Genomic DNA, 15,467 nt, shown 5'->3' on the forward strand with positions numbered 1-15,467 from the left:
TTGGGAATGAATTGCTGCTGAAGGGAAGCATTTGAGCTGAAAGTGTGAGAGTTTCTCTACATTGGATTTACTTTTGCTCAAGGGAGCTCAGCTGATGGATTCAGTCAAGAATCCCTTATTTTCACCAGTCTGCAGTCAGGAGCACTGAAGTGACTTTTTTTTCCTCTCTGTCCTTTTCATTTTTACTTTCCTTATCTTTGTCTCTTACTCCCCCTTCCTTTCACTTGACACCTGTCTCTGCCTTTGGAGGATGCGGTAAGCAGAGAACTCCATCCCTCTAAGAGACGAGGAGCAGAATATGCCTGCACAAAGAGGGCCACAGCAAGAATCAAACCTCTCCTGGGCAGGCAGGTGTGGGAGAGCTCTATTGCTGCAGGCTGATTTCTGAAGTGCTGTCAGTGGGGTCTTGTCACTCTAGTGAGTGTATAATTGGAAGCAGGTTTCTCTTTTTTGCCCCTTTTTCTTTTTTTTTTTTTTTTGAGTCATCATGCTGCAGCAAATTTTGCGTGATATGTATATTGACCCTGAGCTCCTGGCAGAGTTGAATGAAGAGCAAAAGCAGATCTTGTTCTACAAAATGAGAGAAGAGCAGCTGAGGCGCTGGAAGGAAAGGGAAGAAAAAGCACGAATGGAGGAGGCCATCTTAAGAACGACAGCGAGGCGCAACCAGGGTAAGATTTGTCACTTCCTTCTATACTTAAGAGATGGGGATGGTGGGCATGCAACTGGTTATGATGCAGCATGCTTCTGGAAGAGATTACAAGGAAGAGTATCAGCTGTCCCCATAGGCAAAAAGACAGTCTGGTGCAGCAAAAGCACCACGTTCCTGCTCCTTGCTCCTCAAGGCTGGTTCTTTCTCCGGGGGAGTAGTTTAGCATGGGAGCAAGTGGAATTGTTCTGAAATGCCTCCTTCAGTCAGGAGTCAGTACTCCTATTGTCTTAATGATAGCAGACGTACTGTGACCATGTTTCTCCTTCAGTTCTAAGGCACTTTTCTTCACCTACCATTCCCACTCAACACCCTCAACCAGGCAAAAGGCAATCTTATCTGTGCTGTTGGGTTTTCTTGACTTGGCATTAAATGTAGCCAGGTGGCTAGAATAGGAGATAAATTCATAAATTTGAGTTTGTTATTAAAGGCTGTTTACGAATATGATGTGATGTCAGAACAGCCATACCATATGAGACTAAATTTCCAACTGTACTAGTGAACACTCTTCAAAAGATTATGTCTGGGGAATGGGATAATAGTGGGGCAAGCATGTAAAAACAAGCAAACAAAACAACAACCAAAAGAGAGAGAGAAAAAAAAACCACCAAAAAACAAAACAAAAAACCTCAAAAAAAAACAGAAAAGTGTTTTCATGCAATATGTAGTTAAACTATGGAGCTCCTTCCACAGGCTGCTATGGATGCAAAACACGTGTGTTGACTTAAAAAGGAAGTAAGCAAAACCATGGAAGAAAACACCAAAAAAGTACTTCTCCAGATGTCATTTCCAAGTGTCTGGTCTTGGGTACAAATGGTTTGTGATCAGTGGAAATACTATTTCCTTGCTCTCTTCTCACAACAAGTGTCTTCCGACCCTCTCCATTCAGAGGATTGTTAGTCTGACTCAAGATAGAAAACATTTTCATCTTAGAAATGTTTGTATAGTAATTCCTTACCCAACAAGGAAATGTCACAGCAGTATGTCAAACACTCCTTTCCCTGTGAAATGCCAAAGGTCTTATCCTGTCTTTAAGTCTATTAAAACTTGAATATTCAAAATTTCTAATCATTTTGGGCAGCTGATTTTAAGAAAACACTCTAGTAGCTCTGCAGTAAGTCTTTGAAGCATTGCTCATCTTAACACACCCATAGTAGAAAGCTTAGAGAACCTCAGTGCAAATAAATTATTAGATTCAGTTGTCAGACTTCTTCAAATATTGAGAGCCCTTGAACCCTACAAAGTGCCCATGAGATACTTATTAAATCAAAGGTTATTATTAAACGTGTCTCAAAGCAAATCTAGTTTCCAAGACTCCATTGAAGCATTTTGACCTTTATGAAATTACTCTAGCGTAAGATACAATGGTAGCCTTATAATAAAGGGGGAATGTTCAGACCACCCTGATCAACCCTAACAGGAGTTTAAAATGTCCACTCACAGATGGCAAGGTGTACATTGGAAAACCTTGTTCTGTTTAATTTCTATTTTCTTAATGTCAGTGTTCATACCATGTATGGTGCTCTCCTAAGAGGGATGGTGTCAAAATAACCTCTCTCCTACAGCACAAAACCTTTGTTTATTTTGATTGATTTGTAGCTGAGAGGAAATTAAAAATGCAGTTTGGCTCCACATACTAAAAAACATTATATCTTTGAGATAATCTGTATCATGCCCATTCTTTGAGGAACACAGATGCATAAAAATCTAACTGCAAAAATATTTGTGATGATTTTTCACAGTGTTGACACCTAGATTTCCATATATAAATTATACATTAGACATATTCAGCTTCCTACTACAGGAGACCATTTTCTGGGTAATTAATTTTCTGATTTATAAAGAACAAGAGAAAGGAGAACTGCAGACTAACCTATAGATTATATTTGCTCTGATGAAAGTATTCACAAATATACCTGGAGTTAAATTTCACAATATGCCATTTCCATTTTACTTTCTTAAATTGCCAATTTAAGGTATTGCTTAGTTTGGACTTTTGCCCACTTTTAGGAACTAATTCCTTCATAACTGTACTAAAGAACTGATCTTACTGATTTTTTTTTTGTAGAGAAGTATTTGATTCAGATTTGCAAGTTAGATATTTGGTTCTGTTGAAAATGTATTTTGACGTCCATGAACTGATGTGGGCCAGTTACAAAAGAAAACTTCCATCTTTTAGGCATGCTGGTCATTAACTATGCAGATTACAGATTTCTGCTTACAGTTCCATAGTATGCTCATAAACGGTCTCATAATGGAGCTAGTTTCTTCTTAAAAAGATAAGGCTTACTGTTCAATATTCTTGCCTATATGACTCAAAGGGTAAAAGTAGATGACTGTAGTAATCCTTTCTTTTCTTAAACGAGATTTTTTTTATTATTTTTTTTTTTTCCTTCCCTAAAAGGCTTTTGGCATCAACATTTCTTGGACTTTCAAGCTGCTTAGTTTTTAGTTTCCATTGATGTATAAGTGAATTTCCTTTCTGCCCCTGCTACACAGCATAGAATATAGAGGTTTTTATTACTGTTTAAAATTTAAGGTTTACCACGAATTTCAGGCTACTGCAATTACATGTTCTTTATTCCTTTGAAACTTGAATATTCGACCAGTTTCACCTGCAAGGTTTTGGTTTTGGCCCTCTACTGCATGGCACAGGTTTTATGTTTGGGCTATTTTGTCAAAGCCAAGTGTTACTCTGGCTTTATAGAGATCTTTATAGCCAGTCATATAGCAGAAAGGCGAGACTTTAATATCCCTCATGTTGTGCCAAGTTTTTGAAATTTTCTATCTGACAGAATATATACAAATATAGAGTTGTATATATTTATGAATACAACATAATACTTGTGTAAAATTTTTTTTTTACTAATTGAATCAGAATTATCTTCATAGGATTACCTTTCAAATCCTTCTAGTTTTGTCATAATTTGAATAGCTATGCATGAAAACTTTGCCCCACTCTTCGGGATGGGATAGGATGAGGCAGAACAAAAAGAATTAATGAAAATGAGCACTTCTGTAATTAAAAATGCTCCAAAAAGTGCCTGGGCTTGATCTGGATTCCCTTTCTGCAATAGGTACAATTTTCCATCACTTCAAAAGCTGACCTGCAATGGTACGTGTGAATCCAGCAGCACAGGAAAAATGGTGGGTTTTTCAAAAGAGCAAGGATTGGGAATCAAATTCTGATTTTCTACATTGACTTGAGAATATGGGATTCTTGTGCAAGGTTTAGATGTGTTGTCTTGCAGAAACCACAATTACAGAACTGGGGATGAAAAATCTATTAGAATTTGAGCATCATTTGGGTCTTCTGAAAACTGCAGTGTTTAGTGCTTATTCAAGATTTAAAAAGTGTTTTGTATCTTTAATTAAATCATGACTGCCGGCTTGTACTGAAGTAGCTTGACAAGTGAGTGGAATTCTTGGAGGTCTATCTTCATTTCATTTACAAATTACTCCTGGGCAGATCTTTCAGGAACATACTTTAATTGTAATAAAACAGGTTGCCTTTTCTTACTGTGCTAAAATCATTAAGGGAAGTCTCCTCAAAATTTAAAAATCCCTTCGGGATTTGCTGAAAGTTGACTGATGGGCAGCTTTGCAATTTACAAAGAAACATATCTATTTGATTAGGCAGGAGCCCTTTAAGCACTATAGTTGAGCTGGGAGTAAGCAAAGGACCCTGCCAGTTTGGATTTTGACTTGGATGCAATATCCAGACCTGTCAGCATACCCAAAATGAGATCTCAAAAACAACTGAGCATTAGGTAGCTGAAGGACAGACATGTGGGAGGGAAGACAATGCTAGGCTGCTGCTGCTTATTCTGACATTTATTTATTGTGAACTGCAGCTCATGATGTTCAGACATGAGCTATTTGTAAACACTCTTACTTACCTGTCCTTAACAAGAGTAGCTGGGAGAAAATTAAGTAGGCTTATCACAACGTGGCTAGAAAAGAATTTATTCATCTAAATCACATTTGTGCTAGAAAATCACTAGAGAATAGTTGAAGTTATTTGAAAGTATTTCACATACCACAGGCAGGTGATTGGAGAATACATCAGTGTCACATGTGAAGGCCTGTGAGTGCGTGTGTGTTTTGATGTGTGTATGAACAGTGAGAGGCTGTGCAAGCAGTGACATTTTTTCTGTTTTTGAATTCAGAAATGTGTTCCTTGTTTATACTAAGGCCTCTCCACACGCTGGTAGTGCTTAGCTATGATTTCATCTCTTATGGAGGTATGCTCCTGGCAGTATTCGTTCTCTTTCTCTGTATCATTGGATGTGAGTTTAACCAGAAACATCAGACTTGAGTATTTCAGAAATTTCTGGCTGAATGTGGTCTTGAATTCTGTAGAACTCTCTTTTGTTTCCAATTTAGATACAACTGAAAAAGTAACAGGAGAATGTTAGAATAATTTTTATTAGGGGACTAAACCAACTAATTTGAAGTAATTGGAAAAGTTTTTTAATATAACATTCACAACCTGTATAGCAGCTTGTGATATGATGCAGCTTTGTTAGTGCTGTATACCTTGGGTACAGAATTCAGCTGCTCAGAGCTCATGCTCAGTGTGGCTGTGCACTGAGATACGGTTAAACAGCAGCTTCTAAACTGTCTTTTCACTTCTCCAAACCTGGGGCTAGAAAGAGACCTCCAGCCACCATATGACCTAAATATGTACCAGATGGGACAAATCCAGAGAGACTTCTCTGCCTTCCTAGGATTCGGATCCATAAATCTGTGCTTCTTCCTCTTATATCCTGCAGCTGACTTCTCTGTTTTGCAGAAAGGTGACAGCAGAATTTTGTTGGCTACCTGGGCCTTATTATATTGGATTGATCCTCAACACTCCTGTTGTCTGAAGCATCTGGCATAGGCTGCTTTCTGAGAGAGGCTATTGGGTTAATTGAGCCACTGGCACGAAGAGCTTTCCTGTGTTACTCTGCAGCATTGTGTTCCTCAGCCTGTCTGGCCACAGTGGTGTTAGATGGGCTTTCTTGTACATACGAGTGCTCTGGTAATGATATGAGGTTGTGACTGTCTGCGAGTTCATGAATACTTGATATGGAAAAAGAGCAGTACTGTAGCCAAGGAGAGAATGGGATTCGCCCTAGCTAATTAAATATCTCCTTGCTGATTTCGCTAGCTTTTAGCATAAATGACTAAAATATTCAAGGACAAAAACACTAGGTTTTGATAGCAGGATTTGGAAGACATGGGAAAGTTCAATGGATTCAAGTCAGCAGTGGATTTAGCCAGACACTGGTGGTTGTTCAGTAACATTCAAGTGCACTTTTATGCTGTCGTGCTAGAAAATCTGGCTGTAGTGGTATAGTTCTCCCTGATTTTCTGGTCCTGTGTGCCTGATAAAAGGAGTCAGTGCAAACCTGCCATGCTGCATTAAGTAGTGGAATCTGGTGCAGAAAGCAGGTCTCTGTTCATTCTGTGGCAGAGAACACTTATCCTTCTGAGTTTCCAAGATATCCTGAAGTAGCCTGCAGACTTGGGTTTTGTTTATTCTCCATCAGTGAGAAAACCTGGATGATTTGTGATAGCACTGTGTGAGAAATTAAGCCCTGTACATGATTTTACAACCTCTGACTGATCGGATGTGTACCTGCATGTTTATACTATGAACAGTGAAAGGGTCATCAAAACGGACAGACAAGATACTGCATTTAGATTTTACCTGGAGTTAAACAATGTCTTGAAGAACAAATTCAGAATGTTATCTCCCAGTTGAAAGTGGGAAAATTACAAAATTACTTGTTACAGCGTGCCTTCGCCAGGGAGCCACAAAAATATCTGGCACGTACTAGATAGGGACTGCAGAAATGATATTTTATTTCTGTGTTGTTGTTTTTTTTTCTTCTTTTTATGTTTATAATATGCAAACCTGTATCTAGATCTTGCATACATACATACCATGTGCTAATGCAAACCCACATACCTTTGGGTGTTGCGTACAGTTGTTGCTTCATTTGTTAATTACCATAGTCTTGGGTAATTGTTTCCTCCCTTACTGTTTGCTCTCTTCAGTCACGCTTTCTTTATTTGATCCTGCAGGGGTATATTGCAGCATAATTATTTCCATGGTAACAGGCTGTAATTCCATAAACAGAAGATTGAGTTTGTTATATGATCAGGAAGCAGCTGGAGAGCCATGAAGGCTGATTTTTCAGCAATGCTGAGATCCTGCAGCCCTTATTGATATATTCATATAAATTGGCTGAATTTTTTTCTCCCTCTGCAAATCCTCCTGTAAATAAAAAGGCACACAACACAGTGCTAAAATTGGAGGGTTTGTGAACTGAAATGTTGGGGGGATGCTGTAGAAGTTCAGAATTTTTCTCTATTGTTTTAAGAATCAAAGTGACTGTTTTTTTTTAACATATTCTTGAAGAAGAGGTGTTCATGGTCCAATCAATATTAGCAGGGGCAGATTACAGAATTAATTCTAGCAGATCTTCAGTTTATTGTGGGATTATGTTATTTTCCTTACTTTCATCATCACTAGTTACTCTATATGGGTTTTTTAATGGATTTATGGCAGTTAATGTTTGGAATAGTGCATTCTGTCCTTTTAACAGTATCTCTGAAACATCCACAGTAACTTCCTAGGTTTTCTCCTCAGAAAAAAAGTGAAATTATATGTGTGTGTTTGTATAAAAAAAAATAAATTAAATAGATACTTGTACTGGGCAGGCTCAAGGAACTAAAAATAGCCTAAAACTCACATTCTCATTTTTGTTCTAATCAGTGTGTTTCTAACACATCCTGCAGCTAATGAAACTCTGAATGAAACCTTATCTACCCTGCAGGCTGTCAGAAGCCAGAAAAATAACTTTTTCAGAAAGCCAAGGGTAAAATCACATGTAAAACACGTTGCGCTGAGACCAAAGTATATCACATATCTAAACTCAAAAGAACAAAAAAAAAACCCATCCTTACAAACAAACCAAACTCAGCCATCTGTGGTTTACCTCTTAATGACAAAAGTAGATCGGACTGATTTCTTGATTTCAGCAGTGAATGATTTATGTAGCCTGTTTCAAATGCAGAATAACTTTCAGCAGCCTTTTTCCAGCGCAGTGAGAGAAAAAGAATATTGTCTACAGAGAGAGTCAAAGGATATTTGTTTGACTACAAAGCTTTCCAGCAGGTAAGGAAGGAGAGTCAATTTCTGTTGCAGAGATCTGTAGCTTCCAAGTAGGAAAACTATGGTGGGGAGCCCAACTTCAGAGAAACAAGGCTGTTCATGGAAACAGCAGACTCTTTTGAAAAAGTTCCAGCAGACTTTGAAGGCAATTCCGTATTTCTGCTGTTATAAATCATTGATCTTCTAATTTTTTGAATTTACACTTGACACAGCCTGTAATATTCCGTATGTTAGAAAGGCAGTCAGGGTTACTTGGTGTGCTCTGTCATTTTGCCAGACTAACTGGGCTGACTGGCTAAGTGACAGCACAGCTGGGAGACTTGACACCAAGCTTCTAATGCTCCTTGGAGTAGTTCACTTGTAAACACTGGAGATGCATCACAAGTGGGAATTGTCGGGGATGCTGTAACCATTAAAGCAATGCCAAACAAGCTTAGAGGAAGGAAGCTGACTCCAGCAGTATTCCATTTTCTCTGATTACTGTTATTTTTAAAGCACTTTTAATTAGAGGCATGCATGAAAATGAAGCCAGATATAACCCAAACCCACAAGAAACAGCCCAAAAAAACAAACCCTGTAAAACCCCCAAAGCCAGTCTGTGATTCTACTCTGTCCTGTTTAGCAGAGGCATTGTAAGGCCCAGCTCTCCTTTGTGTAATTATTTGTTTTAAGCCTTAGTCACAATGTAGAAGTCTGAGATGATTGGAATTGGAGCCTGAGTTAGCCTGAGCATTGCATGCAGCCAGGATTTCCCCTCCCATGCGTCTTCACGTGCTGTTTTTGTCTCTTTGCCAAGGTGGCTGGCAGTGTTTGTATTTTCTGCCAGCATTCAGCCATGGCAGAAGTGATACCCTGCTTAAACCAGGGACATCCTGAGGTTAGCACAAAGGGCAAGAGCATCTTGTGGTGCTGTATGCCACAACTCAAGGGTGCACTCCAGCATTGTGTGTGTGTGTATATGAGATTAGTAGTGCTGCTGGTACAGACTAGTAATTCTTACAGGCAAGAGCCTTGAGTTTACTATGGCTCTCCAGGGCATTGTTTTATACTTCCATTGCTGTTTTTTCATTGACTGCATAAATACAAACAAATAGAAAACATGATTTGGTCTTAGTTTTGATGGTGTGTGTTCATATGTGCAAATTTTTGTCACTGTTGGTTCAGGCTGTAGGTTTCCAAAGACAGTTTTTACTGTGATCCCTTTGTGCTGCAAATTGAGATACCTGATTTTGCATTTGTCTGGAGTAAGGAGCAATATACAGAAACCAACTTACTGGTCTCAAATCGGTATAGATGTAGGTTTAGGGGAACTCCATGGGAAATACTAATTCAGGGAGAAGCTACAGGTAAAAAGAATTGCAAGAATTAATATTGCCACCTTTGTGGTGCTACAGAGTTGTTATAGAGAAAAAAAAATCAACCTGTAGAATTCTGCAGCAAATAAATTGTTGGTCTGAACAGTAGAAATGGAAAAGACTTGGTAAATTATTCAGTATAGTTTCCTGATAAAATAGTGGGTTTTTTTGAAACATTTTCATTTCTACTCTCCAATCCAGACTAATTTTGATGTCCTAATGGTAATTATGTGCAGCCTGCCACAGTTTCTCCAGGAAAAGTACTTTTGTGGTCAAGGTCAAGACTGGGGCTCAAGGGATTTGATTTTTATTTCCTGACTCTGCATCAGGCCTTATGACTGGGCTCAGAACCCTGTTTCTAAACAAGAAACATGAGGTTTCCATGTCTCTTTCTCATCTAGATTTCAAATTTGCTTAGGCAGGACCTTTGACATGCATCTTAAATCAGGAATTATTTTTGTTAGAGTCAGACCTTAGCAGAGAACACTAGTTTTCAAAAAATATTAAGGAAAATAATTTACTGCACTTTCAGCCCAGATCTTGCAATTGGTTCTAGTTTAAACGTGCATGCCCAGAGTCATTAGATTAGAAAAGTTGACGCTGCCCGCTATGAATTTGATTCTGCAGGCTGCAAAGACTTCTTATAGGGCAGAAATTAGGTTTTTTACAGTGCCAGATTTTCTCCTTGTGCTGATTATTTTCCTTCACTCTCATTACGGAATGTTGTTCGGTGCTAAGAAACTTCCAAGTTTTATGATCAGATTGTACAGTAAAGCTCCTCTCCAACTTCATGAAAAGTGTAGGTTTAAGGGAAGATTTACATGGGAGCCATTTCTTGAAGTATAAAATAGGTTGGATATGAAAAAAATCTCCTAAAGAAAAACCTGAATAAAGGCATATGTGCTCAACTTGAATTGTTTTAAAATTGTACATGTGGAGATCTGTCTGTTTAATGCTGAAACTTCAAATTGCCAGATTGCTTGATACTGCTATAATCTTTCAACTTGATCTATGGGTACATGTACAGTAGTATACTGTAGTGTAGCATACTGTAGTGTAGCATACAGTAGTTTGTGCTGAACAAGCCATAAGTTATTATGATGTTTTCAAAAGAGTTTATACATCTACTGTCTATAGCTTTAGAAGAGAGATCCATTGTGATTAAAAAAAAAGTGTATATGGGGCTGTGTAGTAATGGATAAGTTGTGTCTCTGAGAAACATATTAATAACCCTTTGGCAAAGAAAACCTAGAAAGAAGCAAAGATAAAATTTGTCTGCTTACCTAAAAAGTTATTTTTTATCCTCTTTCCATCTCATAAGCTGATAAATGAGTAGAAGTTGTCCCAGAACACTAGAAGTATTTGGTATCTACCAGTTATAAGTTAACATGAGGCATGTTGTTTGCAATGTTCTATTTAAATTAATAAATAAGGTGGAGCATCTAAGATATTCAAATTCCTCCCAGGTAAGAAGACACGAGCCACTTTTAAAACAAAAGTTGCCATTGGTTATGTGAGATCAGTATAAAAAAAAATCATTTATAGTTCTCAGGATACTTTGCCATGAAGCGCAGTAGGTGAAAACCTTGCAGGCAAATACTGATATGTATGGCCAATCAGTTCTCAGCAGACACTGTTCAAATGTTATATTGAAAATGTTGTGCTGACAAGAACACAGACACATACAGAATAGTAACTGTAGTAGAATACATTCACATTTATAACCTGAGACATAATCTGATAGGCTGTGAAAAGAGCAAATGCTTTTGAGAGTTATTGAAGGAAAACATTATTAGCTTAGACTTCTACCCCCCCCCCCCCCATGAACTCACTACCATTAGGCCAACACTGGGAATTCTTATAAATCACATTTTTAAATTTATACAGAATATTACCTTTCATTGAGAGTTCTGATATTTTCATTGCCTTCAGTTCACACTGTCAACACTTTCGAGTGTGGGTTGGCATTGGCACTGCCTGCTGTCAACAGCCCCACTTCATCCCCTCCTGCAGTTTTCTCTCTTCAGTCTGGGATGTCAAAAACACATTATTGATTGTGCATCGGGAAACTTAATCTAGTTAAATGGATACTGTCCTATTACAGAACAACAGGTAGTTGAAAGTAAGAATAGCTAAGCTGATGCTAATAGAAGATGATGTAGAAAGAGAGAAAGCAGAGACTGGCCATACAAATAAGACCAGGTTTCTTTTAACTTTTATGGAAATATCAGAGAGAAACTACCTAGGAAAACAGCAGACTATCCACTTCTTCATGTTTTCAAATGAGACAATATTCCTTTTAGAACCTATGTGGTGACACACGATTTATTAACCTCAATATTTAGATACGAGGGGGAAATCTAGTGGACTGCAATATACAGGAAGCAAAATGAACTGCTGAAACTTTACGGCCTTTTAGTCAACATTCTTTAAGATAAATCCACTGTCCATGCCAATGGTCTTTATGGTGAAATCTTCTTTTGTGAAGAACAGTTTCAACTAATTTGCAAGAAATAAAACATAAAAATAGATGGATAAGAAGTGTTTCTACCAGTTCCTTATGATGAACATGTAAAGTGCATAAAATATCTATGAGGTATACATATAAAAGCAGAAAAAAAGTCCAAGCCATATTAAATCAGGTAATCTGTATGATGATTAAAATATATTCAAGTGGGATCTAACCTCGTGCACTCTGTAGTCACCAGAAATCATATAGTTGGTTCTCGGACATGAAGGTACACCAAATGTAGTCTATTTTGTAACAAGAACTCAGGTTTTTTTTGGGGGGGGGGGTTAAAATCACTCTCTACTGTCAACACAGTAACCGTAGATTTTTGCACCGCATCTTTTTATGAAAACTGAGCCAGAAACTTAATCCCTTTCAATTGCCTACCTGAACAGAAAAGCCTCTGCAGTATTGAGTGGTGTGCTCTGAGTATGAAGGCTTTCTGAAACTCCTCCTTCACTCGGTGGGATCAGGAAATTCCTGGCTTTTTTGCCGGAGTTCCAAGGAATTCTCTATATGCTCAACACTCAACATTCTCTGTGTCCTGAAGCATTACTAGTCACACAATGTCACTGGTTATTGTTGTATGTCTTTTTTCATTCTCTTCATTCATCTCTTACTGAATGAAGCAAGAAAATGTACTTATAACAATTAATAAGGGATTATAATACCTAAATTCTGGGAAATACATTTCAGAATTAATAATTTCTTTCTTTTGTGGGATAGCGAGTCCCTTAAGATTGTGATCTGGACTGGACAGGCCCTTTTGTTCCCTTAGCATCATAGATTGTTCAGATATGAAAATTTCATCCAAGTTCTGTTTTATTCAGAATTGTAAATTGCAAGCTTAATGTTTCTAAATTCCATATTTCCCATCTTCTATATCCACATAATATTTTGAGCCAGTATTTATGTTTTTTATTTGTTCTTGGTGGCTGTTGCAGGTAATGGCAAACATGTGCAGTGGCTCCGTGGGAAGGATGGTGAGGTCTGGGTCTGGGTTATGGGAGAAGCCCCAGGTGACAAGCCATATGAACAGATATCAGAGGAGCTAATAGCAGAACGAGCCAGGAAACAAGCACAGAAGGAGGCAGAAGAAATATGGTGAGGATTTAAGAATCTGAATTCGGGGTCCACTTGGCATATTGGGAGACATGGCCTTGTAGAAAGGCAGCAGGTAATGGTGGGTAAAACTGGTAAGTATGTTTTGTGAACATTTGCTTTCACTTATTGTGGCAAGTTTTTTGCAGCACATGAAAAATGTATTTTTATCAAATACTGAAAACCAACAAAACACTCTTTCACAAAAAAAAGTGAAACAAACGTTTTTCTTTTGGGGAATTTTCATAAACCATTGACCAGTTTGTAAATAAATAAAAATGAAACAACCTGTTTTTGAGATGATTAAATTAGAAATGTTTGCTTTATAACACATCTATGCCCACAACGGGGATTTGGTACAGAAAATCCTTTCTGAAAGTGGTTTTATTTGCATATTGCTTATATTAATTCTTATCCCAGCAGTTAAGAAACTGATTACATAAAGCGTTATGCTGTTTTTTCCAGCAGGGCCTCTTCCAGCTCTGCGAGAGATTCAGAAGTGTTTTGGTGCTTGATATTGTCAGGAAATAGGCCACCTGCCTCCTGCACTTCCTTTTGTAGTGCAACACTGAAAAGTGACAGTTTAAATATCAGATTATTCTATATTGTACTTTTAATGTGAGATTCTTCTTGCTTATAGTGATTGCATATTTAAGCAGGGATTAAAAGCTGCAACCTGTGCTCTGCATTCCTTTTACATTGTCAGTACTGATAAAAACCCTAGTGTAAGAATTTGGCAGACATTTGTATTGATATTTGAAGGACAATAAATTCCCAATCATGCTTTGATACACTGACAGAAAAAAAAACTGTTTTTCAGCCAGGGAAGGAAAAACAGAGTATGACTCAAAGATATCCAAGAAGTACTTCTTTAATTTAGAAGGTGCTATTTTAATTAGTCATTTATCAAAAATTGAAAATGTCTGCTTTCTTGATAGTTTCCTCAAATCTGATTTGTGCTGCGTCTCTTGTTAAATATATTTTAATTCTTTCCTTGCATGTTTTCATGAAGTCTTATGCTAAGTATTTGTTGCAGCCAGTTAGCAAATATATATCCTCAATTTAAAAAAAAATAACTGATGTCTTAAATGACTTTTATTTTCAAATCCTTTTCTGTAGGAGACAAAAGGAGGCCGAAATTACAAAGAAATTCCGGGATGCTATGGCTCAAGAAAAAGCCAAAATAGTGGCAGAAAAATGGAAAATAGAAATAGAAGATCGGAAGGCTGCCAAATTGGAGGAGGAAAAAATTCAGGAGGAACTGAAGGTTTGCATAGAGTAATTTAGCATTTTTAATAGTGTTTTTATATAGATTCCAAGTTCTTGTCACCTTCAGTGCATGTTTATTAATAACTTTAAAACCCAGAGTTGTAATTTTTCATCCTGGAATGTACAAATAGCTACATGGTGTTCACCGGAACAGCTGGGTGAGTTATGCGAAAAAATTACATATCTCATTCAAAAGTGTCAGGACAATCAAACTGGTTATTCAGCTCAGACATTAACAGAATTGTTCAGTCAGCTGTGTGGAATGAATCATACTGGGGAAAAATGTACAATTGTGAAATGTCACATTTTAAGTTAGTTTCTTTGGATGTATTTTGTGTATTTTGGCTGGGTTTGTTCACATATTTAACTTGAAAATTCTGTCACTACTTTCTTCAAGGGGTGGATCCTTCTCCTACTCAACATATGGGAAAAGTCCAGTTGGCTTTGCTGAAAGATGTTCATTTGCCTGATTTTTATTCACTTCATACTGAACTTTCTAAGAGCAAAGTTACAGAATTTTACTGTTTGAAATATCTGTTTTCACATTCTCTTGTTGAAAAGAAGATAGCTTCTGTCTCCCTTTTCATATTACTTTATAAAGATAAAAACTTGTTTAAAAAACCCTAAAATATAATTGGTTTGGAGTGCAGAGAAATTGTCAGCCTTCTGAGTCTTGGATATGTGCACTGGGACTGCACAAGATGGTGAAGCTGGGTTTCCATGGAGAAAGTCTGTAGCAAAATATGACTACTAGGAGATCTGCATCCAGTAACTTCCATCTACATGCTTCTCCCCTGCTGATGGCTTGCTATGCCATTTTTCTCTTCCTGGCATAGTGATTAAAAGTGTAGAAAGCGTAGATAGACTCCCACCCTGTCCTTCTGTGAAGGGAGGAATGCTGAAAAACTCAGTGTTAAATTTATGTGGTTTGATTACAGACTAGAGTCAGCATGTTACCTGTCATTCTGTGAACTGTGGGCTTGGAATTTGAGGGTTGTTATATTGATTATAGGGTAGTGCAAAACAAGGGTGGTTCCTGCACAAAGTTGCTGATTTACCTTTGCACAATTAATCTGAATTCATAAGAGAGAACAGGGCCTTTGAAATTTGATGTCAGTAAGTAATGAAACTATACCTTTCAAGTGCTTTATTAATGTATGAATAATGAACAGAGCAACTAATTAAATGCTCTTTTCTCTGCTTCCTGGAAAGTAAAGCCCTCTTGAACAAAGACTGATGTTCACTTAATATCTCTGTGGCTGATTTACAGTGCACAACCTATGGGTTGAGATAAGAACAGTTTAATAACTAAAAAATACAGTATACTATTACTACTAATAAAAATAACAAGGAGAT

The 15,467-nt window shown here is 37.5% G+C and overlaps 1 protein-coding gene across 1 annotated transcript in view; it reads left to right on the top strand.

Moving 5' to 3' along the window:
• The first annotated feature begins 456 nt into the window (after positions 1–456).
• Positions 457–15,467, top strand: part of SH2D4B (SH2 domain containing 4B) — a 59,781-nt gene continuing 44,770 nt past the window's right edge. Inside the window, exons 1-3 of the mRNA XM_057416384.1 lie at positions 457–671; positions 12,686–12,845; positions 13,962–14,109. Coding sequence (XP_057272367.1) covers positions 488–671; positions 12,686–12,845; positions 13,962–14,109 — 492 coding nt within the window. The 5' untranslated portion in view covers positions 457–487. The remainder of the gene's footprint in view (positions 672–12,685; positions 12,846–13,961; positions 14,110–15,467) is intronic.

This window comes from Pezoporus wallicus, unplaced genomic scaffold, assembly GCF_028554395.1.
Source record: "Pezoporus wallicus isolate ANWC-B61680 ecotype Strahan unplaced genomic scaffold, APGP_CSIRO_Pwel_v1 contig_2012, whole genome shotgun sequence".
In the NCBI taxonomy this organism is placed as follows: Eukaryota; Metazoa; Chordata; class Aves; order Psittaciformes; family Psittacidae; genus Pezoporus; species Pezoporus wallicus.